This window comes from Grosmannia clavigera (genome assembly GCF_000143105.1).
Source record: "Grosmannia clavigera kw1407 unplaced genomic scaffold GCSC_179, whole genome shotgun sequence".
Lineage (NCBI taxonomy): Eukaryota > Fungi > Ascomycota > Sordariomycetes > Ophiostomatales > Ophiostomataceae > Leptographium > Leptographium clavigerum.
In genome coordinates this window covers 676,529-699,568 of record NW_014040759.1, presented here as the reverse complement: position 1 = coordinate 699,568, position 23,040 = coordinate 676,529, and the positions used below count along the sequence as shown (strand labels likewise).

General features: G+C 62.1%; 8 protein-coding genes across 8 annotated transcripts; 6 read left to right on the top strand and 2 right to left on the bottom strand.

The window, feature by feature from the left end:
• Positions 1–272: 272 nt before the first annotated feature.
• CMQ_88 (protein-er retention protein) lies at positions 273–1,671 on the top strand (the record flags this gene model as incomplete). The annotated part of the gene is made up of 2 exons (XM_014314027.1): positions 273–363; positions 434–1,671. The coding sequence occupies 2 exons, from the start codon at positions 273–275 to the stop codon at positions 1,669–1,671; spliced, it is 1,329 nt and encodes a 442-aa protein (XP_014169502.1).
• A 419-nt stretch (positions 1,672–2,090) lies between these two features.
• Positions 2,091–2,399, top strand: CMQ_212 (uncharacterized protein; the record flags this gene model as incomplete). The annotated part of the gene is made up of 1 exon (XM_014313834.1): positions 2,091–2,399. The coding sequence occupies one exon, from the start codon at positions 2,091–2,093 to the stop codon at positions 2,397–2,399; it is 309 nt and encodes a 102-aa protein (XP_014169309.1).
• Positions 2,400–3,880: 1,481 nt separating this feature from the next.
• CMQ_5 (uncharacterized protein) lies at positions 3,881–6,637 on the top strand (the record flags this gene model as incomplete). The annotated part of the gene is made up of 2 exons (XM_014313944.1): positions 3,881–4,833; positions 5,467–6,637. The coding sequence occupies 2 exons, from the start codon at positions 3,881–3,883 to the stop codon at positions 6,635–6,637; spliced, it is 2,124 nt and encodes a 707-aa protein (XP_014169419.1).
• A 332-nt stretch (positions 6,638–6,969) lies between these two features.
• Positions 6,970–9,189, top strand: CMQ_236 (protoporphyrinogen oxidase; the record flags this gene model as incomplete). Its single annotated transcript, XM_014313858.1, has 1 exon — positions 6,970–9,189. One exon carries the CDS (start codon positions 6,970–6,972, stop codon positions 9,187–9,189), a length of 2,220 nt encoding a protein of 739 aa, XP_014169333.1.
• Positions 9,190–9,848: 659 nt separating this feature from the next.
• Positions 9,849–13,852, top strand: CMQ_167 (f-box domain containing protein; the record flags this gene model as incomplete). The annotated part of the gene is made up of 2 exons (XM_014313789.1): positions 9,849–10,117; positions 10,174–13,852. The coding sequence occupies 2 exons, from the start codon at positions 9,849–9,851 to the stop codon at positions 13,850–13,852; spliced, it is 3,948 nt and encodes a 1,315-aa protein (XP_014169264.1).
• A 388-nt stretch (positions 13,853–14,240) lies between these two features.
• CMQ_76 (valyl-tRNA synthetase) lies at positions 14,241–17,717 on the bottom strand (the record flags this gene model as incomplete). The annotated part of the gene is made up of 6 exons (XM_014314015.1): positions 14,241–14,653; positions 14,720–15,026; positions 15,082–15,432; positions 15,480–16,647; positions 16,696–17,638; positions 17,702–17,717. 6 exons carry the CDS (start codon positions 17,715–17,717, stop codon positions 14,241–14,243), a joined length of 3,198 nt encoding a protein of 1,065 aa, XP_014169490.1.
• Positions 17,718–18,046: 329 nt separating this feature from the next.
• CMQ_59 (6-phosphogluconate dehydrogenase) lies at positions 18,047–21,156 on the top strand (the record flags this gene model as incomplete). The annotated part of the gene is made up of 6 exons (XM_014313998.1): positions 18,047–18,220; positions 18,274–19,261; positions 19,323–19,783; positions 20,005–20,111; positions 20,179–20,959; positions 21,154–21,156. 6 exons carry the CDS (start codon positions 18,047–18,049, stop codon positions 21,154–21,156), a joined length of 2,514 nt encoding a protein of 837 aa, XP_014169473.1.
• A 143-nt stretch (positions 21,157–21,299) lies between these two features.
• CMQ_262 (RNA-binding protein) lies at positions 21,300–22,792 on the bottom strand (the record flags this gene model as incomplete). The annotated part of the gene is made up of 5 exons (XM_014313884.1): positions 21,300–21,832; positions 21,899–22,110; positions 22,183–22,314; positions 22,375–22,406; positions 22,742–22,792. The coding sequence occupies 5 exons, from the start codon at positions 22,790–22,792 to the stop codon at positions 21,300–21,302; spliced, it is 960 nt and encodes a 319-aa protein (XP_014169359.1).
• Positions 22,793–23,040: the final 248 nt, after the last annotated feature.

The window sequence follows — 23,040 nt, the reverse complement described above, 5'->3', positions numbered from 1 at the left end:
TTCCAGCGTCATTAACGACACGCCGAAACAAAACACGACGCGCCAACGCCACCGTACCCGCACCCTCTGTTTGGCGACCATTTTCCCGACCAAATCCATTTCGCCTTCCCTAATCTGTTCGAGCCCGACTGGCTATCGCGTTTCCCGGCTTCCAATGGGTCTGTTGAGACCACGGCTCGGACTGCGCACCGATCGATAACCTTGTTCACATCGTTTTGTCAAGCGAGACTGTTCGCTATAACTGAGAACCAACACTACCGACTGTCGACGCGATGGACGGCGACCCGGCCGTCGAGCCACAGCTTGATGCTCTCAGCCTGACGCTGCCGCTGCCGTATCGAGTGGCCCTGCTGACTGTACTGGGTGAGAGCTTCTGCTAAGAGAAAAAGGAAAAGAAGGAAAACAAAAGAAATACTAATCACACGACTGGCAGGTATCTGGGGCTGGGGCGCCAACCTACACTATCTCTATGGGATCAAGATTGACGTGCCAGGCCTGATTCGGTATCCGAGCCGGGCGTCGTCAGCACAAGCGCCTCACTATCGCACAGCCTACCGGTTGGCGGCCACGGCAGCCACGGGCGTGGGATTGTCACTGGTGTTCTTCTGGCTGCTGACCCGACGCGATCCAAGTCGTGTGCTGGCCTACGACTGGCTGCCCATGACGACGCTGGGCGGGCTGGCGCTGCTGCTGCTGGTGCCACTACCGCGCCGACTTCAACAACTGCTGCGCCCTTCGGCGGCGTCGACGGCAGGCGGCAGTGGTGGTGGCGGTGGCGGCAATGTGGTGCCGCTCTGGGCGTCGTTGCCGCAGGACGGCCGGCGACGTTTTGCAGCCATGGTGCGACGCGTGGCGCTGGGCGGGCTGGCCGAGCCGCAGCACGGCAAGTTTGGCGACGTGCTGCTAGCCGATGTGGTGACGAGCTACGCCAAGGTGCTGGGCGACGTGTTTGTGTGCGTGTGCATGTTTTTCTTCCCGTCGTCACCTGGCCGCGAGGCCTCGGCCACCGACCGGCCCGACCGAGACTGCGGCGGCGCCGTCATTGTGCCGCTCATCATGGCGGCGCCGTCGGCAGCGCGACTGCGCCAGTGTCTGATCGAGTACGTGCGGGCACGGCGGGCGCGCGAGCCGGGCGGTCAGCACCTGGCCAACGCGCTCAAGTACTTCAGCGCGTTCCCGGTGATCGTGCTGTCGGCGCTGCAGCGGCCGGATGGTTCGCCCGGAGACGCCAGCGCGGCATCGCTGCGGCAGGCGTGGATCATTGCCGTGCTCATCAACTCGCTCTACAGCTTCTACTGGGACGTGACCAGAGATTGGGACCTCACGCTGCTCACGGAGGCCCGCGACAGCGTCGGACAGCCATGGGGCCTACGGCGCCGGCTCTACATCCGGCCGGCACCGCAGATCTACTATGCCGTCATCGCCATGGACCTCATGCTGCGCTGCACGTGGTCGCTCAAGCTGAGTCCGCACCTGGGACGCGTGGGCGCGCATGGCGACTTTGAGAGCTCGCTCTTCCTCATGGAGCTCCTCGAGGTCTTCCGGCGCTGGGTGTGGATCTTCTTCCGTGTCGAGACGGAGTGGATCCGCACGACCGGCAACGCCGCGTTGGGCGCGGACGACCTGCTGCTGGGCGACTACCAGGGCAAGTACGACGACGAGGACGACTAGGGGAGGACTGCGGGGACGGTGGGGACAGCAGGGAGAAAGAGAGGATGCATAGACGGAAATGACGGCGATACCCGTTGAGTAATAGATTACACATCCGAGCAGGTGGTTTTCGTTTCGTTTTGCCATCGTTTTCATTTGCTTTGCATCTGCTGGGTCCAGGCGGATTAGGAACGAACAATGGTTGAAATGTCATTGCTGCATGGCTGTGGAAAGGGGGGAAGCGTGATCTGCTGCGGTTATTTTACATTATGGGGATTTTTATTTTGGGGCCCATTTTGGTCCATTTTTTAGCTGAGATCTCACAATCACGGATCACCCTATCATCCTACCGGCACTTCGATGAGCCCATTGCGGGTTCGCCTGATGAGAGCCAATTCCAGCTGCATATCGCACAAGGGTGTACGTAGTCGTAAGACACCATGCAGGACGGAGTACGGATACGGATACGGCGCGAGCTGCAGCCTACATTCGGATTACATCAGCCACGGCCTAGACCGGTTTGGGGCACACACGTTTTGTTTCAAGAGCTGGCCTGTTTCGCCATCGGTGCCGCGCATGCAGCCAAGCAGCAGTGCGTGACTCGACCCGGCCGCGTGCGTCCGCCGGCCCTTTGTCTCTCGCTCTCGCTCGTGCTCGTCTTTCCTGCACGAACGCTCATTTGGGAAAGCCGTCAGTGCCGCCCGCTAGCCCGTGCTAGCGCCATCCGCCGTTGCAACGCAAACCGTTGAAGACCCCCCCTAATCTTGCTCTTCAATTTTAAAAACCACTGCTTCGCTCTGGGAGCTGGGTCCCCCCCTCCCCAGGGCGAAATGAGCGTGTCCCACCGCGGTCGGGCCAGTTGACCAGAGGGGAAGCGTCTTCCGGAAATGATGCCCTGGTCAGTCGAGATAGGGCCCGACTAGGGCGACGTGCCAAGGGGAAGAAACCAGGACAGGGTACGGTAGAGATCGTCGCCGGTCGGATACGTCCGTGACGTTCTTTATGAGGAGAGAGGCCAGAGTCGGAAGAGCAGGCAGACGGAGCAGGCAGACTGAACGCAGCAGGTGACGCTCGCAACAGATCGCGCAAGGAGAACAGTACAACAGCAACAGCAACTGCAGCAGCAACTGCAACACCACGGCAGCAACAGCACAATTGCCGAAAACAGCCTGCGAACGCTCCCTCCGTCTTTGTTCCCTGCCCCTTTTGTTTTGTTTCGTTCCCGGGATACGCCAAGGGCACGGCCAACATCCAGCCCAGCCTATCCCATCTGGCCTCTTGTCTAATTCTCCGGCGACAGGGATCTGCACGCTCTGGTTTGATGTCCGTCTCTATTCTGCTTTAGTATACGAGTAGTGCTATTTTTCATCTTGCTGCTCTCGCACCTGCCCGATGTATTGTGTACGGCCTGTCCTGGGCAAATTAGGCGCCTGTCCGCGTGCAAAATGGCTTGAGCCCGCTCTTTATTTCCCACAGGGAACACAGGGCTAATAGTGTGTTATGCGACGTCTGCAAGCGCAGGATCCCATTTGACGTCGCAGCTGTCGCGGAGAGACGACGGATGGAACCTGGGAAAGGGTAGCAGGTCGAACCAACTGGTAGACGTCGTAAAAATAATATCAACAGGAAAAAGCACCGAGCGGAGGACAGGGGGGGTGTGCGTCTGTCGACACCACACCCTGCTCTCGCAGCCTGTATCTTTGTCTTAGCAGGCCTTCACATATAGTTCCTCTGACTAGGGCAGCTCTGCCTTTATTTTTTGTTTTTTGTTTTTTGTTTTCTGTTTTGTATTTTTCTTCTTTTGCCGTGCGCGTTCTCTGATTTTCCTTTTTGAGAGGGTACCTTCCTTCTCGTTGCTCTGTCCTTTCCTCGTCGGCACCTTCCTTTGTCGCTTCACGCCCCCCCTTCTCTCTCCCCTCCTTCCCTTCTCTTTGTTGTCTCTTTTTCTCTTTTTCTCTATTTCTCCTTGTACCAGTCGGTTAGCTTCTCTTTCTACCTTCTTTTTTCCAGTTTCCGAAAACAGATATCGCCAGAGCTACCGATCGGCCGAGGCGGCCAAGAGATCTGAGAGAACGGCATAGGGGCGACAGAGAGTTAAAAGGGTCAGAAGATCGCAGGCCGGCTGTCTCCTCAGTCCACGGCCTCGAGGAGCATGTCTTCTTTCCACACCCGCAGGCCCTCTGTTCCCGCCCTCGCCTGACCGTCCGACGACACAGAAGAGCGCAGCAGGATGGCCAGCCGAACGCCTTTTGACCGCTCTGCCTCGCTCTCGCTGCCGCGGGCCGAATCCCAAGACACGCCACAGCGAACACTCATGCACCGATCCATGCGGCACAGCCTGCCGACACAGCAGCTGGACGAGCCTGGCAGCATCGGCACCATCAGCACCATCTCGCCCGTCATGTCGCCGCCATCGCCCGGCTCGTCTTCGCGTCCGGGCCATGACCGCGCACTGGCCTTCCACACTCCTTCTTACCGACATCGCATCCGCAACCGAATGGCCGACGTCACCGGCAACAACAGCGGAAGTGGCAGTGGCAGTGGCAGCTCTTCGCGGCCAGTCTCACCCCTATCTGACCCGCTGGCCGTGCCGATGGCGCTGCCGCCGCTGTCCCAGTCGTCGTCGTCATCCGGGTCGATGGGCAGTCGCGACGGCGTCTTGCCCACAGACCAGTCATCCACACCGCTGCCATCACCGTCACCGCCACCGCCACCATCCCACTCCTCTCACCACCGCGTCCGGAAGATCCTGCGGCTCACCGGCATCGGCAGCTCGTCGCGCAGCAGCGGGCACCACTCGCACAAAGCGTCTGCCGCGGCAGTCTTGCGGTCCACACAGACTACGCCCGACCTGCTGTCGCCGCTGGCGTCCCCGGCACCGTCGCGGCAGCGGTCGTTCAACAAGGTCCGTCAGCTGACGGGCATGGACTTGGACGATGGCGACATATCGGCAAAGCTGGCCTCCTCGTCCATGCCGACGCTCGCTGGGTCCAGCCGGGCCATGCCGACATCGCTACCGTCCAGATCGGCAAACGACCTCTGGGACACGAGCATATTTGACAGCGACGACGATGACGACGAAGAGGTCGAAGACGAGTTGGAAGTAGACGACGACACCGCAACAGACCGGCGTTTCGACAAGGGCAAGAATGCCTGCCACGAGAGCGACCCCGACGACGGCATGTTCGATCTCGGGGAATCCAGCGCATCCAGGGCAGACCTGCTCGACTCTGCTGAATTCCCACAACCACCCACATCACAACAGCAGCAGCTGCTGCAACAGCAACAGGCGCTACAGCAGCTGTTGCAACAACAACAGCAGCGGCAGCAGTGGCGAATGCGGCCGTCCGGTCGCGGGCTGCTCTCACCGGCACTGACCAATAAGATGCTACATCGGCTTAGCGACCCAACGATGACTCCGATCCTGGAAGACCCAGACGACGGCTCCGGCCGGGTGTCCCAGATGACGATCATGCCTGGCGGCGACAACCGGCGCAGCAGGAGCGTGAGCAGCCGCAGTAGCATCATCAGCCGCAGCAGCATCATCAGCACCAGCTCGCTGGGCCGTCACAGCGTCCGAAGCTACCACTCCAGCAGTCGCGAGCCGGCGGTGAATAGCACGCAACAGAAGTTCCGGGATTCGCCCGCACCGCCAAACGAGGCATACCGGCAGATGCTGCCGCCGATGCTACCACCACCAATGGCACCGCTGCCACCGATACCGACAGCCCGCCTTCCGCCTCCGTCCTCGGCTCCGCCGCTGATGCCGCTGCCCCCGGTGCCTCAGTCCCCGGTTCCCGACTCTCCGGCATCAAGTCTGCCGAGCAGTGCAGCGGCATACATCTCTGCCATGGCAGCAGCAGCAGAAGAAGAAGCACTGGCTGCTGCAGACGAGCTCACTCGATGGCCAACATTACCTGCGCAGAGACCGACCACTGCGGCACAGGCGAGCAAGGAGAAGAGCGTTGTCAAGAGCCACGGACGCAGTCACGCGTACAGCCTCAGCGGCAGCAGCGGACCCAAATTTGTGCTCTTTCCGCCCAGCCAGGAGGCAGCGGCCAAGATGTCGACCAAGACGGCGCATCGGCACATGTCGATTGCGTCGCTCTCAGGACCGCCACGAGCACTGGCATCGATGACACAGCAGCAGCAGATGCAGCAGCAGCAGCAGCTACACTACCATCACATGCGCAGCAAGAGCAACAGCAGCACGGGCGAGGCGACGCTGCATAGTACGAGCAGCAGCTCGGGAGCATCGAGCCGGTACAGCAGCTTCAGCACGTTCAGCGTGGGCGGCGTGAGCGTGAGTCTGAGCGAGACGAGCGTGGGCAGCGTGCCGGAGGACTTGGAGCAGGAGCAGGAGCAGGACGAAGAACAGGAGGAGCCGGAGCAAGAGCAGGAAGAAGAGTGGATGCAGTCGCGGCAGTCATTTATACCACTGGTACCTCCTGTCGCTCCTCTACCACTGTCACTGCCCAGCCGACCGGCACGACCGAGCCGACCGGAGGAGCTCGTGCTGCCAGCCAATTTGGTACAGGGTGCAGACGGCTCACATGCGGGATTGCAGTACATTCAGTCGTCTACGGCAGCGGAGCAGCCGCGCAGTGCGTTTGACGACGACGACGACGACGACGACCGGCTGCGACTACGGGACAGCGTGCGGTGGTCGTCGCTAGTGGGCAAGAACCTGAGCAAGAAGCTGCGGCGACGGAGCGCCGAGGAAAAAGAGGGCAAAGAGGGCAAAGAAGGCAAGGAGACCAAGGAGGCCAAGGAGACCAAAGAATCTCGGGAGCCTCTGCTGTCGCCGCTGCTGTCGAAGAAGCAACGGATGGTGCAGGCAACGCGCAAAGTCAGCGGCCACATGAGCCACGGGAGCACCAGCAGTTTCGGCAACGCACGAGACCAACAGCATTGGCGCGAGGAGATGAAGAGCCGCATCCGGGTGATCCCCGAGGGCAGCGAAGGCAGCGGGGGAGGGATGATCTAAACGAGGCATTTGACAAGATATCTGTAAGAGCCGGGGTGTTTGTCTGTTTTCCTTTACTTCTTCAGTGTGGCATTTGTTTACATGTTTCGAGCGGGATTTTGACCCGGGATTGGGATCGTTAGAGAAATACCCCCTGTACGGAGTAGGTGACTCGAGCTGAATGGAGGCCGTGTGTGGTCAATATGGCACTGTGTTTGCACTGGGACCCACACGGTGAGTAATAAATCAAGACGAAGTACTTCGTACGAGTGTCGTAGAAAGTGGAAAGCCACTTGTGAGGTCGGAACGACAACAGACAGCGACAACGGACAGTCGTCAGGCAAATTGGTATCATGGCTGCAGCATCACACGGCGCAGCCGATCTCAGGTCGGTGCTGGCACGAGGGAGTCTGGGAATGATCCGGCGACGTCGACAGCCAGCACAGGTGTCGATTGGATGGCATCACGTGTTTGGAGGGAAGGTAGTCGGGAGGGTTGGGAGTCGGCGATGGTATAGTGAGTTAGGGTCAGGGTTAGAGACTGGGCCAGCAGCAAGCAAACGATCGGTTCAGCCGCCTCAGGACGTGGCCATTCTCGGCGGTGGGCTGACGGGTCTGGTGACGGCACACTACCTAGCGGAGTTGCTGCCAGCGACAGCACGCATCACGCTGTACGAGGGAAGCGACCGTCTGGGGGGATGGATTGACAGTGAGGCGTGGGAGGGGGAGACCGGGTCTGGGTCCGGGTCAGTGATCTTGGAGGCAGGCGCCCGGATGGTGGCTCCACAGCGCAACAGCGCGCGGTACGACGACCTGTTATTTCTGGACCTGGTGGACCGGCTGGACTTGGCGGGGGCGCTGCGGGTGTGCGACGAGCGGCCGGCCCAGTATATCTACTACCCGGATCATCTGGTGAATGTGTCGATGGGAGGGGGCAGTTCAGAGGGAGACACGTTGGGGGGGCGGCTTTGGCGCATGGCCGCGCTGGGCTACCGAGCGTTGACGGAGCCGGTGTTTTCGGGGCTGTTGTCAGCGATGTTGGGCTACGTGGTGCCATCGCCCAGCCGAGCGGCCGAGGTCCGTCGTCGCACGGCCGCAGCATACGGGGCGCCTTCGGGGCTGCCGCCAGACGACAGTGTCGGCGGGTTTGCGCTGCGGCAGCTAGGCGGTGGTGCGGGCGGACGGGCGCTGGTGGACAACCTGCTGGGAGCGGTGATGCACGGCATCTACGGGGGCGATGTGTGGCGGCTCAGCGCGGCGAGCTCGCCGTTGCGTGGCAGCTGGATCCGCGAGGGTGTGGCGCCGCTGCTGGCGGCTTATGTGCGGCGGGTGGCCGGACAGAGCTCGTCGCCGGCCATGTCGGCAACCCAGGTCGAGCATCTGGCGACGATTGCGAGCGGCAAGTACGCGCTGGCGCAGGACCGTGACATGGAGATGCTGGTAGACCTGCTGGGCGGGGGTGACTCGTCGGCCGCCGGCACATCACCCCGGCTGCTCCGGCTCGCGGCCGCCAGCACGCGCTGGTCAGCCATGGGGTTTGCGGGCGGGTTTGGGGCGCTGACGGACGCGCTGGCACGGCGGCTGGTCGAGCGGCCCAACGTGACGCTGCGGCTGGGAAGCGCGGTGGAACGGGTCCAGCTACAGGGACCAAAGGTGGCGGTCACGACGTCTGCCTCGGCTGGTTCACATGACAAGGTCATCTCGACGCTGGTAAGCTCGACGCTCTACCGGATCACCGACCAGAAGCTGCCGGCGCTCGCACACGAGCATGCGGTGACGATCATGGTGGTCAACCTGCACTATGCGCAGACGGGACTGAACGGGGCCAACCGGGGGTTTGGGTACCTGATCCCGGCGACGGTGCCGCTGGCGGAGAATCCGGAGGGGGCGCTGGGAGTGATCTTTGACACGGACCGGGAGCTGGTGCAGCGGCGGTTGACGGAGGACGAGGGGGGGCTGGAAGATGGCAGCAAGAGAGAGGGAGAGGTCGGACAGCCAAACCCAGACGAATCCGGCACGACCTTTACCGTCATGTTGGGCGGCCACTACTGGGACGACTACGGGCCCGAGGACTACCCGAGCGAGGCCCAGGCTGTGGCCATGGCCGAGGCCGTAGTGCAGCGGCATCTGCGGCTGTCGCTGGCTGACGAGACCGGCGCGTCGTCTCTTTCTGATGTCGCCCCTTCTCCCATCGCCACGCGCGCCAAGCTTTGCCGCGGCTGCATTCCGCAGCACTACGTCGGACATGCCGACCGGATGGCAGCGGCCGACGGTGAGCTGGCAGCGGCGTTTGGCCGACGGCTCGCGGTGGCCGGTGGCAGCTTCACGGCGACAGGTCCCGGCGTGCTGCCGTCGATCCGGTCGGCACGCGATGTAGCTCTGCGGACGGCCGGACGTGGATACCGACTGCGAAGGGCACGCAACGGACGCAACGAGACAGAGATGGCACACGTGGGCGACACGGGCCTGGGACGGTTTGGCGAGCCGGCCAGCGATGAGGTGTCGCCGGTGCCGCTGCGACGATTGCCTCTGCGGTTTGGAAACGGAGTCGGAGGGAGGAAGAAGGTTGAGTGAGGAAAGAAAAAGGAGAGAACAAGCGGAGCAAGAAACCCCCTCCCCCCCAATCGAGCGAAGCGAGGATAGCAAAAAAAAGGAGAACGAGCAAACGAGCGAAGCGAGATAAAAAAGAAGATCGAGCGAAGCGAGGAAACCCCCCAAAAGGAGAACGAGCGGAGCGAGGAAAAGAACGTGTATTCCGTACGTACGGCACTATACGCACTATAGCAGAGCGCCTGCTACAGCCGCTCCCGCGCTAAAAATAGCAGCCGCATGCCCCTGACCGTGACAACGGGCTATCCCCGTCCCCTGCAGCTTGGCCGTCTTGGGTCAAGGGCTTGCTGCCGTAAGCGTGTCTCATCTCTGGCCAGCCTTCCAATGGGCTCCTGCTGCTTCGCGCTCCCCCGCCTGCCGTGCAGGCTCCACACCTCTTTACGAAGGCGCCTTGGTCCCGATCGAGCAAGAGTTGGTTTGCAGCTGACGACTACATTGTAGTCCGCGCCTTCCTCTTCGCAGCCTCACCTCTTTTTTTCTGGCTGCCTTTGGCTTCCTTCTTTTGCTTCTTTCTTTCCTTCATCCTCTTCTCTCTCCTCTTTTTCTCTTCTGTCCTCTTCCCTCTTTCTCTTCCTTCCCCCACGATGCTGCCTGCCGCTGTCATCTGATAGACGTCACACGCAATGGCCTCTGCCAGTGACGATCCCGTCGTCCGCGTCAGCACCGTCCCAACTCCCGCTGACAATCCAGCTCCCGCCTCGTCGCTGCCGTCTCTACAGCCTCTGACTCGCTCGAACTCGACCCTCTCGTCTTCAGCCAAGTCAGACATGATTCCGCCGCATGGCTCGGATGACATCCCCGACGACAGCAGCATCAAAAAACCTGCAGCCTCCCACGTCTCCCTCTCCCTCCTGTCAGCCTTTGGTCGGCTCCCGGACGAGATCATCCAACAGTGCGTCTGCTTCTTAGTTTCTTATTCACGGCTGTGCCCTGCTCTAACACACCTAGAATCCTCCTCGATGTCGACTCCAACTCGTTTGCCTCCCTCGTCCTGCTCAACTCCAAATGGCGCCTCGTCTCCCAACAGGTCCATCTCTACGCCCACCATCTGGCACACTCTCCCTCCTATGCAGCTAGCCATAAAAACTTCCTCGCCCGATTAGCTAAGCGACGACAGCCTGATGACGACAACGACGACGATGACAGCCTCCTCCAGGAGCTGCGTCGCGACTTTGCCCGCGAGGTCAAGCGCAACCGCTTCGATGCCTACCTCCGGCCCAACCGCACCTTGATTCGCCTCGTCTCCAACTCCATCAGCAGCTCCTCCAGTCCCGGTGGCGACGGCATGCTCTTCCAGGCCTCTCCCAAGGGCCACCACCTGCTCGCCTACAACTCTTCCCGCATCTACCTCCTCGACCTGCGCCGTCCTGCTGTCGAGGTGCGCCGTGAGCTCAAGGTCTTGCGTCGTCCTGCCGCTATCTGCATCCCCGACGACGCCTCCACTCTCGCCGTCCTCCTCACAGCCATGCAGGTCGACCTCTACGATCTGCGCCAGTCGCCTCCCCGCCGCACTCAGTCCATCCTTCTGGATCACAGCCCTCGCGCCATCGCTCTCAGCCCCTGTGGCTCCGTCCTTGCCGCTGCCTTTGACGGCGGTATCGAGGTCTCCTCCCTCGGCCCCGGTGCCATGGACACCGACCGTCGCTCCGTCAAGTGCGATCCTGTCGACACTCTCGCCTTTTCCTATGACGGCACCCAGATCCTCGGCACTACCATCCACGCCGCCCAGCCCAACACCGTCATCCTCACCGCGCCCTACTACGATCCTGGCAGCCACGCTGCCGGCGACGACATGGGTGCCCTCTGGACCACCTCCATCCTCTTTCCCAACACCAGCCGAGACTGTGGCCATGCCGTCCTCCTGCAAGACTCTGCCCGCGAGGAGGCCTTCTGGACTTTCGCCTACGACCGCAGCTTCGAGACCTTCCGCGCTGTCCGCATCGACGACCTCCGCAACGGGACGACCTATTTTACTGGCCCCATTCCCACCACTGCCTCCCAGGCCCGCCTGCTTCCCTGCACCCTTCCTGCAGCCTCGTACCACAGCGATCTCGTCTGTGCCGGCTTCGAGGACAAAGACATCTGGCTTTACGGCGTGCCCGAGGATCTCGATGCCGTCCCGGACCAGACTGCCTTGGAAAACGCCGATTCATCATCTGCTGGCGGCGCCTCTGGTGCCGTCACCCACAGCAGCTCCCGCTCCAGCGGCAGCCCGTCGATGCGTGCCGCATCCACTCGTCTGCAAGAGCCTGGCAATAGCAGCGCCTCCGTTCGCGTGCCACAATGGCAGCTGCTCTGTGACAAGCTGCGGAACACGTTTATTGCCGGCTACCGCATCGGCGAGCTGCCGGGCATGAGCATGGTCAAGTGGGTCGAAGGCTTTGGCGACTCGTCCCTGCGCGAGCGTCTCGTCGTCTGCGCCCGCGGCGTCTCTCCACCCAAGCCCATCTCGTCGGAAGACGACGACATGGACTTTATTGACGGTGGCCGGCTGCTGCTCGTCGACTTCGACTACAGCCTGGCCGATGGCAGAGAGACCGAGATCACTATCGAGGTGGGCAACAAGGAGCCCGAAGAGCTGGAGGAAGAGCGTCGCGACTTGGACACCGAGGTTGCCATTGTCCGTCGCCGCACTGTGGCCCAGAGGAGGGGAGGTCGTGGCACCCTCATGCGCTCTGCCACGGCCGCCGTCGCACGGTCTTCGACCACTCTGGCGGCAAGTAGTAGCATCGGCGGCGACAGCAACGACGACAATGACGACGACGATGACCCTCTTAGGCCGCGCCGCATCAGTGTTCTTCCCGATCGTCGGCAAAACCAGACGTCTGCCCGATCGGAGAAGGATGCAGAAGCAGCAGGTGCAGCATCAGGGCCAACAGCGAGGACAGATATCCCACAGACAGTGGCCGAAGAGGCTGCCGAGACGGAATCGATGCTCGAGCAGGAGGCCTTCGACGCCCCGTACTCACATGCCAACCCGCGCTCTGGCACGACATTACGACGTGCCGCCACAGCCGCGGCCAACAACCGTCGGCTCAACCTCCAGCCGGCCACGACGAGCAGCGGCACCCGGGCCGTCTACCGCCATGCCAACGGTCGGCGCGAGCTGCCACACGAGAGCGACGCCGACAACTGGGTTCCCCCTCCGCCACCTTACCAGGAGGAAGACCCCAGGGACCTGCCGGCCTTTTTGCGCCACAACGTCGCCCCCATCTCGGCACCTGGCCAGAATGTCTCTGTTGCCCCGGTATTCCCTCCTGGGTCAGCTGTGTCTGCTAGACCGACAACGAGCCCATCAACCAGCCGACCAGTCTCGCTGCTCTCGACATATAGCGCAGATGACCTGTATGATGCGACACCGCGCGCGACACCACAGCCTGCTGGGCAGAGCCCGAGCACCATACAGCGCGATACAGCGAATGGCACCGCCGCCAGGATGCCAAACGAGCCCCCGGCAGTGCCATCACTGGTATCGGCTGCGTCATGGAACGTCACCTCTCAGCATCAAGCGTACGACCAGACTGCGTACGTTCCCAGGCCACTGGAAACCGTACACACCTGGCCGTCGCGTCAGCCGTCTGTGTCCGCCCGTGGCGATGGCAGGAGAGGGCAGCCAGGGGCGGCTGTCAATGGAGGCTTTGTCCGAGTGTCGGAAAACGAGCAGCAACCACGACGGACGTCAGGCGCCGGATTTCAGATGTCCCGCTTGCCTGTTGACCGAGCCCGACAGTCGCAGGGAGCATGGGCAGGTGCCGCGGCCGGTGACAACAGGACTTGGAATGAGCTAGATCAACGCCCGTACCCGACTTCTCCGAACCATCCGCAGCCCCTGGCAGCACCGGCGGTCGAAGACCAGCCGCTCATCATCAGCACGCCACAGGGCGTGTCGGGCGCCTTTGACGCGCCGAGGTCGAGCAAAGCGGACGGACAGCAAGAGACTCCGATCTTGGCTCCGGTGGCGCGCCATCCGCAAGCCCAGGAGCGCTCAGCTATGCTGCGTGAACGGCTAGAAATCATGTCTGGGGGCGGGAACTCGGGCCAAGTGCAACAGCCGCGCCAGCAGCCGCTGCCGCTGTTTATGCCGTTGACCGGCGTTGGCAACCCGGCTTCGGTGACAACGGCGACGCGCCAATCGAGTCTGGGCAGGAGAGTGAGCCGTGCAGAGCGCAGCGCGGCCAAGAACATTGCAGATGCCAAGAAGCGTGGATGGCAGCGAAAAAACAGCAAGAAGGCAAAGAAAGGCAAGGAGGTGGCTGGCACGGCAGTCAGGCCGTCTAGAACGGGCTTGTCGGTTGCCACCTTGCTGCTGCCACCGCAGAGCGAACGGACAAGAAAGAAGAGGAGGAGCAAGCGGAAGGAGCGCGACTTTGACCTTGCGAGCAGCGCTGCCTGGACCGATGTCACGGCCCTGTCAATGGCAGATGGGACGGGGCCGGTGGTTCCGACTGGGCCGAACTCGTCGTCAGCGCATGTGATGCAGCAGATGCAGGCGCAGATGCAGATGCAGCAGCATCAACAGCAACAGCAGCAACAGCAGCAACAGCAGCAACAGCAGCAACAGCAGCAACAGCAGCAACAGCAGCAACAGGGGAGCAGAGGGAAAAACGCAAAATGCGCCCTTATGTGATCGGTTCATGATGTCTTGCAGCCTTTTCATTTCCAGCCAGCGAACGCTTCGGTTTGGTGTCTTTTCCAGCCAGTCGCCCTCTTTTGTCTTTTTGAGGCAAGATACCCTTGTTTTGGTTTTATTTCCTGTCTAAACGGATGTGTAGACAGATGGCTTGGAGCGCCTAGGATGGTTAGAACACAAAGCAGGCGAGCGATACGGATTGGGTTAGGATTCTTCTTTCCTTGGCATAGAAAAGTGTGTGTCATGTTTTTTTTTTTTGGTACTACTATTCTTTGGCTAGAGGGAAGCTTCCTGCGTTAGGCAATACGATATCACGACATCTTGGGTTGTCCAAACGGTATCCTAGACTGCCACGTTCTCCCAGCTTGTGCACGCGACGAGGGCCTTACTCCAGCTTGAGCGCCTCGAACTGGGCCACGGTGAGTTCGAGCAGACGGGCCTCAGCCTCCTGTTCGGCGAGCCGCTGCTGGTCGGTCTCCTGGGTGGCGGCGGCGACCTTTTCGCGGTACGCCGCGTCGCTGACGAGCTTGCGCGTCTTGGCGGCGGCAGCGGCGGCCTTGGCCAGCTTTGCCTGTGCCTTGCCGATCTCGGCGTCGAGGTCGACGTGGCCCTTGACGTGCAAAAACACCGTGGCGGCGCCCGACACCTGCTGGGCGACGCAGCCGGCCGGTTGTGCGGCCGCTGGTGCCAGCACCGTGATCGTAGTCGTGGCGGCGGCCTTTCCGAGGAGCGAGCGCACGGCGGCGACCTCGGCCGTGGCCGTCTTGTGGGCGTCCTCGCTGGTTGTCTGGATGAAGACTGAGGGGAATCGTCAGCGGGTACTATCTCGTGTTGAGTCACGTGTCCTAAGTCACGTGCACTCACCTTGTGCCTCTTTCAACGGGTACTCGACCGTCAGCGAGCGGATGCCGCGCGAGACGTCGAGGACGAGCTGGTAGGCGGCCTCGGCAGCGGCGTTGTCGAAGCGGGCGTCGTACTCGGGGTACGCGGCCACGACGATGGACGGGGTCTCGTCCTGCGGGCGGCGCGGCAGCCGCTGCCAGAGCTCCTCGGTGATGAACGGCAGGAACGGGTGGCTCAGTAGCAGCGCCGTTTCGAGAGCGCTGTAGAGTGTCTGCAGGGCGGATTCGCGCTGGGCGGGCGAGCCTTCGGCGATGATCGTTTTGGAGTTCTGGGGGTCAGCACGGTCGGAGAGCAGGAGGGCAGAGATCAAGAAGGGGACTCACCTCGATGAAGACGTCGCACAGCTCGGCGTACCAAAAGTTGTACAGCGCATTGGAGCTGTTCTTGAACTCGCGCTCGTCCAGGGCGGCGTTGATCTCGCGGGCGGCAGCGTTCATCTTGGCCAGGATCCAGAGTTCAGGCAGGCTCTCGGCGCCACCGAGAGTCCGGCTGGCTCGCGGCACAAAGCCGTCGTGCTGGGCCAGGTTGCCGAGCACAAACTTGGACGCGTTCCAGATCTTGTTGCAGAAGCGGCGGTACGCGTGCATGACCTTGATGTCAAAGTTGATGTCGCCGCCACCGGTGACGTAGTTGGCGAGGCAGAGACGGAGGCCGTCGGCGCCGCATTCGGGAATCTAGTGTGTTAGGTGGAGGAGAAAGATGGAAAGAAGAAAAGACTCACCCCATTCGGAAAGGCCGTCTTCTGGTACTTGGTCGCCTTGGTGACCTCGAGCGGGTCGAGATTGCCCTTGAGCAGGGTCGCCTGCAGGCCCTCGAGCGAGATGCCGGAGATGACGTCGAGCGGGTTGATGACGTTGCCGAGACTCTTGGACATCTTGCGGCCGTCGGAGTCGCGGACGAGCGGGTGGCAGTAAACCTCGTAAAAGGGCACCTTGCCGGTCAGCTTGAGGCTCAGCATGACCATGCGAGCGATCCAGAAGAAGAGGATATCCCAGCCGGTCTCGAGCAGGGACGTGGGGAAGAGCTTCTCGAAGTCGGCCGTCTGCTGCGGCCAGCCGAGGGTGGAAAAGGGCCAGAGGCCGGACGAGAACCAGGTGTCGAGCACGTCTTCGTCGCGCTCGAGCGTAAAGTCGCGACCAGGAAAGGCCTTCTCAGCCTTGGCCCGGGCCTCGGCCTCGCTCTTGGCGGCGAACCAGAGCCGGCTGTCGGCACCGTCGCTCGGCTCGGCGCCGGCAAAGTGCACGAGGTACACGGGACACTGGTGACCCCACCAGAGCTGACGCGAGATGCACCAGTCGGTGATGGAGCTCATCCAGCGGCGAAAGCTGGCGTCGGCCGAGTCGGGACGGATGCGGAACTGCTTCGCGTCCAGCGCGTCGACGGCGGCCTGGGCCATGTCGCCCATGCGCATCCACCACTGCGGCTTCAGTCGCGGCTCGACAATGTCCTTGCTCCGCTCCGACAGCGGCACCACCATCGGGTTGTCCTTCTTGTCGACATACAGCCCGAGGGCCTGCAGATCGGCCGCGATGGCATACCGCACGTCGAACCGCTTCCTGCCCGCGTATGCCCCGCCGTTCTCGTTGATTCGCCCGTCGTCGGTCAGAATGTTGATAAACGCGAGCTTGTGGCGCTCGCCAATGGCGAAATCGTTGGGGTCGTGTGCCGGCGTGATCTTGACTGCGCCCGTTCCAAAGTCCCGGTCGACGTAGTCGTCCGCCACAATCTGCAGCAGCCGGCCCTCGATGAAGGGGTGCACGGCCTGCCGGCCCACCAGGTGCGCATACCGCTCGTCCTTGGGGTGCACGGCGATGCCCGAGTCGCCCAGCATGGTCTCGAGACGGGTGGTGGCGACCTCAATGGTCTCGTTCGAGTCGAGAATCTTGTATCTGCTTAGTCAGCATTTGTTGGTCCATGCAGTGGTGGAACACACCTACTTGAAGTGCACGATCACGCCGAACTCGACCTTCTTGTCGTAGCCGGGCACGTCGAGAAGGGTGCGGCCGGGCAGGTCCTTGTTGACGACCTCGAGGTTGGACAGGGCCGTGTTGAGCTTGGAGTCCCAATTGACGAGCCGGTTGGCGCGGAAGATGGTGCCCTCATCGTGGAGGCGCACAAAGGTTTCCTGGACAGCAGCGCTAAGGTTCTCGTCCATGGTAAAGGCCTCGCGGGTCCAGTCGAAGCTGCCGCCCATGCGGCGGAGCGCGTTGTTGATGTTGGCATGGTACTCGGTCTTCCATTCCCAGACGGTCTTGACAAAGGCCTCGCGGCCGAGGTCGTGGCGAGTCTTGCCCTCGCGGCGGTAGAGCATGGTCTCGACGACGGACTGGGTCGCGATGCCGGCGTGGTCGCAGCCGGGCAGCCAGAGCGTCGTCTTGCCGCGCATGCGGTTGTGGCGGATCATAATGTCCTGCAGCGAGTCGCCGAGGGCGTGGCCCATGTGCAGCGACCCGGTCACGTTGGGCGGCGGGTGTGCAATGACAAACCGACCGGCCGGCTTCTCGTCGCCGGCTGCTGTCAGCTGCGGCTGGAAGAACCCGGCCGCCTCCCAGTAGTCGTACCAGGCGCTCTCGACCGCCACCGGGTTGTATGCCTTGTAGTGCGGGTCCTCGAGGCTGCGCAGCCGCTTCTTCTCGCCCTTGGGCGTGTCGTTGACGTATGGCGGCAGCGGCTCCTCGGCCGCCTTGCCCGCCTTGGCCGGCTTGTCCTTCTTGCTGGTGTTGCCGCTGCCGCTCGCTGCTGCTGGTCCCGCCGACTTGGCCGCCTTCTTCTGCTCAAACTTGGCCATCTTCTCGGCCTTTTTGCGCTCGCGCTCCAGCTCCTTTTCCGTCTTCACGCGCGGGGCCGCAGCAGCTGCCGCAGGGACGCTCGTGGCGTCATCTACGGGTCGTCAGCACATCTGCTGTCGTCGTCCATCTTCATCCCAACGGCGGGGCAACTCACTCGGTTTGGTCGCCATTGTTGCACGTGCGCGGGTCAGAATCCGGGTCGGTCGTGACGGGCGCACCAGAAGCGCGCGTAGGATGCGAAAGGACGACGTCTTGGCCTCCTCGTACGGTTGTGGTGGGAAATCGGGCAGCAAAAAGCGTTGCAACGGCTGGTTTTGCTCTTCTTCCGCCTTAGTTTTTCAAACAGAGGTTTGAGTCACACTAGTGCTGAGGGGTTGGCTCAGCCTGTGGCTGTACACTGTGGCTGGGCTCACCGCCCGGGCTCTAGACCTTTTGTGAGCTAAGCTGTGATACGGAGTATAGCTTCAAGCTCTGTCGGCTCATTTTCTCGCCTTCTCCGATGACAGATGACGCACTGCTACCAGCACCTTGGACACGTAATTTTATGACGTTCTTTGCACTGCAGCGCCGGGCGGTAACTGCATTTGCACCGCAGTTCAAACGGCTCCTCTCGTCGACGCGGGTTGTGCGAGCCGGCTCGTTCACGCTCGTCGTGCCGGCCACTTCCTCCAAAGTCAGTGCCATCTGGGTGGCCACGAATGATGTGATTGGCTGACAGGCTGGCAGGAATCTGTTTTGGGCCAATTGAAGAGCAGAGATGCTTCTTCGGACGATACCGATAATGCGGCTGTAGTTCTGGCCTCGCCCGACCTGTCCTCATGGCTTGAAGATGAGGCCTTCATGTCGTCGCTGCTGCAGCGTCTGCCCCTGAGCAGGTCTACCCAGGGGAACCCTGGCGTGAGCGTTCTAAGCGCCGTTGTCGACGGTCTGGCCGTCTCCCGGACCGGCCTGTCCGTGCTGCACGGCTGCTCCGACACGCTGTTGCCCCGACTGTGGCGAAGCTCCAACAAGGAGGGGGCAGCGGTGTCAAGACGAGGCGGCCGCAACTCGATATACGGAACGGCCGACGTGGAAGCGGCCATCACGGTCGAACTCCCGCTTATGCACACAGCCGACGACAGCACGACAGCCACACCCTCCTCTTGTCTGCGGGTGACGGTTCCTCTGGCGAACACGCTCTTCCAGAACGGCCGCCGGTCTACACTGCTGGCCAGCCGGTGGAGCTGGACCCGCACCCCTGACGACGGCGGCTCGTTTACGCTCCAGCACATGCTGGTCGAGGAACGCGAGCACGAGGTCGTGGTGCCTTTGGCCGGCCCCGCCAGCTCGACCAGCCAGACCGTCATTCCCCTCTTTGCCGCTACGGAGCCGCGCACGATCGCGGCCGGGCTCGGCAACATTGTGCGCCAGATCGTCCTGGGCAAAGGCAAGCCGTCGCCGGCATCGCATGAGCTAGAGTCGGCCATTCCGGCGCTGCTAGCGACGAGACGCCAGGCCTGGCCGGGAGCCGACTTTGACGCCGAGACGGGCCGCGGGCCGCTGGGCGTCTGGGGCCTCGTCGTGCCGCCAGATGCGCAGGAGCTGTACGCCAGCCTGCAGGAGACGCTCATGCCGATTGCGGACCACAGCGTCGAGGCCGAGCAGCATGCAGCAGCCATGGCCGGACCCAGTCTGGCAGCACTGCTGGCGGCGGGCTGTCGGTTGCACAGGATCTGTAGGTTTTCTGTTCATCTCTGTTTTTTTCCTTTCGTCATCATTCCCCTAACAACATACAGTGAGCGGTGGTGGTGGCTGGGGACAGAAACAGGGTTTGCTGTCGCTGGACCCCCAAATGGCCCATCCGGCGTCTGTGTCGGCCAACATGAGCACAGACAACAACAACGACGATGATGACGACGATGCTGCCATGGCCAGCTTCATGCGCTCGCTCCGAGGAGAGACAGAGGCACAGAGCGGCGACAACCTGGCCACGCCTGGAGCCCTCCTCCAGTTCCTTGTGGCACCCCTGACGGCAGTCGAAAGCAACGACTCCAATGCAGTCATCGACAGTCGGGGCTCTACGCCCTCCATTGCCTTTGGCGCCCATCCCGGCTACGAGGACGCGAAACAGGATGGACAGCCAGCCGCGGTGGCTTTCATTTCGGGCCATTTCGGCGCCGTCTCCAACCAGGGCGTCTTCCTGGCCGGCAGCCCGTCAAAAGAGGGAGCCGGCCCCAAGCCGAACACTAAGCTGGATGTACCCCATGCATTCGTCTGGACTGGGAGCCGAGGGTAGCCATTAGAGGGGTTGTTCTTTTAACTCCGGGAGGTTGAAACGGAGGGAGCTTATATAATCATGTCTGCCGACGGCTATCGCGACACGGTCGGAAAGCCAACTGAATCTGACCATCTCTGCTTCGTCCAACCGCTGCTTGCGTGCGTTACGTGCCACCTTCCACCATGACAGCGCCGGCCGAGCCACTGGCCAAGATTGGCATTCTCTCTGTTGGCGACATGGGTGTCGGCATTGCCCGGTTGCTGATAGCCAGCGGCTTCTCTGTGGCGACGAACTGCACAGGGCGAAGGTAAGTGGGAGAGGGGGGACAGAGCCCAGCACCGCATGGAGCACGCCGTCTGACCATCTGCTGCCAGCCAGATGACCGTTGACCGGGCGCGTGCAGCCCACGTGGACCTGTTGTCGTCGGACGAGGAGCTGGTGCGGCAGAGCGACGTGATCCTGTCGGTGGTGCCGCCACGGGACGCAATCGGGACGGCCGAGCGCATTGCCAGGGCGCTGAAAGGAGTCAATAGGCCGGCCGACCGGCCGCTCTACTATGCCGACATGAACGCGGTGTCGCCGTCGACGGCCCGGCGCATCAGCGCGCTGTTGCCGGCGGCCGTCCGTCCGATCGACGGCTGCATCCTCGGGGGGCCTCCCCGGGCTGGTGGCGACGGAGAACCCTGGTACGTTCCGCGGATGCCGACGTCCGGTCCCTACGGCTTCGACGACGTCTTTCCCTCGCTGGCTGCCACGCTGCACAGCCGCCACGTCGGCCCGGACATGGGCGCCGCCAGCGGGCTCAAGATGTGCTACGCGTCCATGACCAAGGGCTATGCGGCCATCGCGGTCCAGGCCTTCACCACTGCCCAGCAGCTACACATCCTGCCAGACCTGCAGTGGGCCCTGGCTGCGGCCGGGACGCGCCAGCGCACCGAGGCCGCCCTCACCGGCATGCCGCCCAAAGCATACCGCTGGGCCGGCGAGATGGAGGAGATCAGCGCGACGTTTGCCGACGACGGCGGTTTCGCACCGACACTCTTCCAGGGCGCGGCCGAGGTGTTCCGCACGGTGGCCGACGACACCGTGCTGGGCCAGGAGAAGGTCGGGGCGCGGCAACGAGGACAGACGGCCGAGGACGTGACCGTCGCGATGGTGGAGGGGGTACAGAGACGGAAGAGAGAGTCGAGGGTGAAATGAAAAGAGGTGAGGGTGAGAGGTGAGAAGACGAGAACGGAGGGTGACAGGAGAAACGAGAGACGAGACAAGACGTGACGTGTATTGTTCTCGTCTTGTTTCTCCCGTTTACCAACACAACGACAGACACAAACCGCTCTTCAAATGCTTAGTAATCCATTCTATGTTCAGTCTGCCATTGCTTTTGCTCTTGTTATAGCTGCCGTATCAGCACGACCTTTCCACATATTCTCGCCCCCGATTTACATCGCACTAATGCCGACCATGCGCCACCGACTGCTTGCACGCCGAACCACTCCTAACCGATCATGTCCATGTCGTCGCCGCCTTCGACGGCGTCCGTCTGAAGAGGTGCCGTAACCGCGATGCCCGCAGCAGCAGCCGTTTCTCCGCCTCCTCCACCAGCCTCGCCGCCAAAGTAGTCTTCCATCTCAGCGTCGAGCTCCTCCTGCGTCTTCTTTGGGCGGTTCTGCCGCGCCGTCCTGCCCTCGCCTCTGCCTTCGCCCTTGCCCTCGCCCCGGCCTTCGCCTCCTCCACCACCCCTGCCCTCACCTCTTCTCTCGCCCGGACGCCGGCCGCCTTCGCGTCTTCGGGGCCGTGGGCTGCGCGACCGATCGTCGTCTCCGCCACCACCACCACGCGGCACGTACCGGTCGATGCCGCGGCGAGCGGCCGCGGCCATGCTGGTCTTGTCGTCCTCGTCGTTGTCGTCGTTGCGACCCCGGCCGGGACGTGAGACGCGCTCGGCCAGCGGCCGACCGGTGCCGACCTTGGCAGGGTTATCGAGGGCGCGACGGCCAGACGGCACAATGGACAGTCGGATGGGTTGGCCTGGGGGTTAGCGCGAGAAGAGAGGACGGTGAGCAGAGAAGAGAGTGATCCGGTGAGAAAAAATACCCTTAGCATTAGCACCATCAAACTCGCGAATGGCCTCTTTGGCGTCGTCGTAGATCTCGTACGTCACATAGGCCACCCCGTCGGATCGGCCGGCACGATCGTAGACCAGCTCGGTGCTGAGAACGGGCCCGATGCGCCGGAAGAGACCCTCAATGTCCTCCTTGGTGAGCTCGTAGTGGATGTTCTCTACCCGGATCTTGGTGCCGCGCTGACTGGAGGGTGTCAGACAAAGGACAGCTTGGCAGAGGGAGAGAAGACGAACCTGCCGCGTTCAGGAGACGCACGACCGGCCCAGGACGGCTTTGCGTGCCGGACGGAATCTGTGAGCGGTCAGCCGCTGTGTGCTGTGTGCTGTGTGCACACCAGCCAGAGACAGATGCTCACCGTCGTCATCATAGCGATCGTGTACCCATTCGCTGGCACGCGTGTCTAGCATCAGCATCGGATCGCGTCTCACGCTCGAAAGGAGGTCTCACTCGTCGATTTTCCGCGGGTCGTCACGGTACGACTGTTTGCGTCAGCATGAACTCTCGTTCGGGTGGTTTGTGTAGCTCGTCTCCTCTCTCCTCTCTCCTCTCTCCTCTCCTCTCCTCCTCTTTCCTCACCTTTCGCACCCCATCCCGAGGATATTCCTCTCGCCGGTCGCGTCGCCGCGAGCCAGCATTGCCGCTGTCGTTGCGGCCGCGGTTGCTGCCACCATTGCCGTTGCTGCCGTTGTTCCTGTTGTTGCCTCGGCCTCGGCCACCGCTTGGCTACGGCTCGGTCAGCTCACGTCGCGCTCTCGACCACAGCTGCTCTCGCGCGTCCGACATCGTCGCAGAACAGAGACCCAAAAACACACACCTTGCGGTCGGCCAGAATCTCGTCGAGGCTGCGGTCCATGTTGGTCGCCATCTTCCTGTACGCGTGCAAGTCGGACAAGGCTGTTGGGAGTGCAAAATAGCGAGAGCAAGGACGGCCCTCTTATGGCTGGAGTCGCGGCCTGGAAACCAGTAGTAATAAGGCGGGTCACGTGCACTTGACCAATTGCGCTAGGCTATTTTCGTACAGCTATTCTCATCAGCCCGAGCTTTTCGAGAAACGGCCACCTATCCGTTCAGTGGCGAGCCACTAGCACCAACATCACAGCTATGCAGTGACAT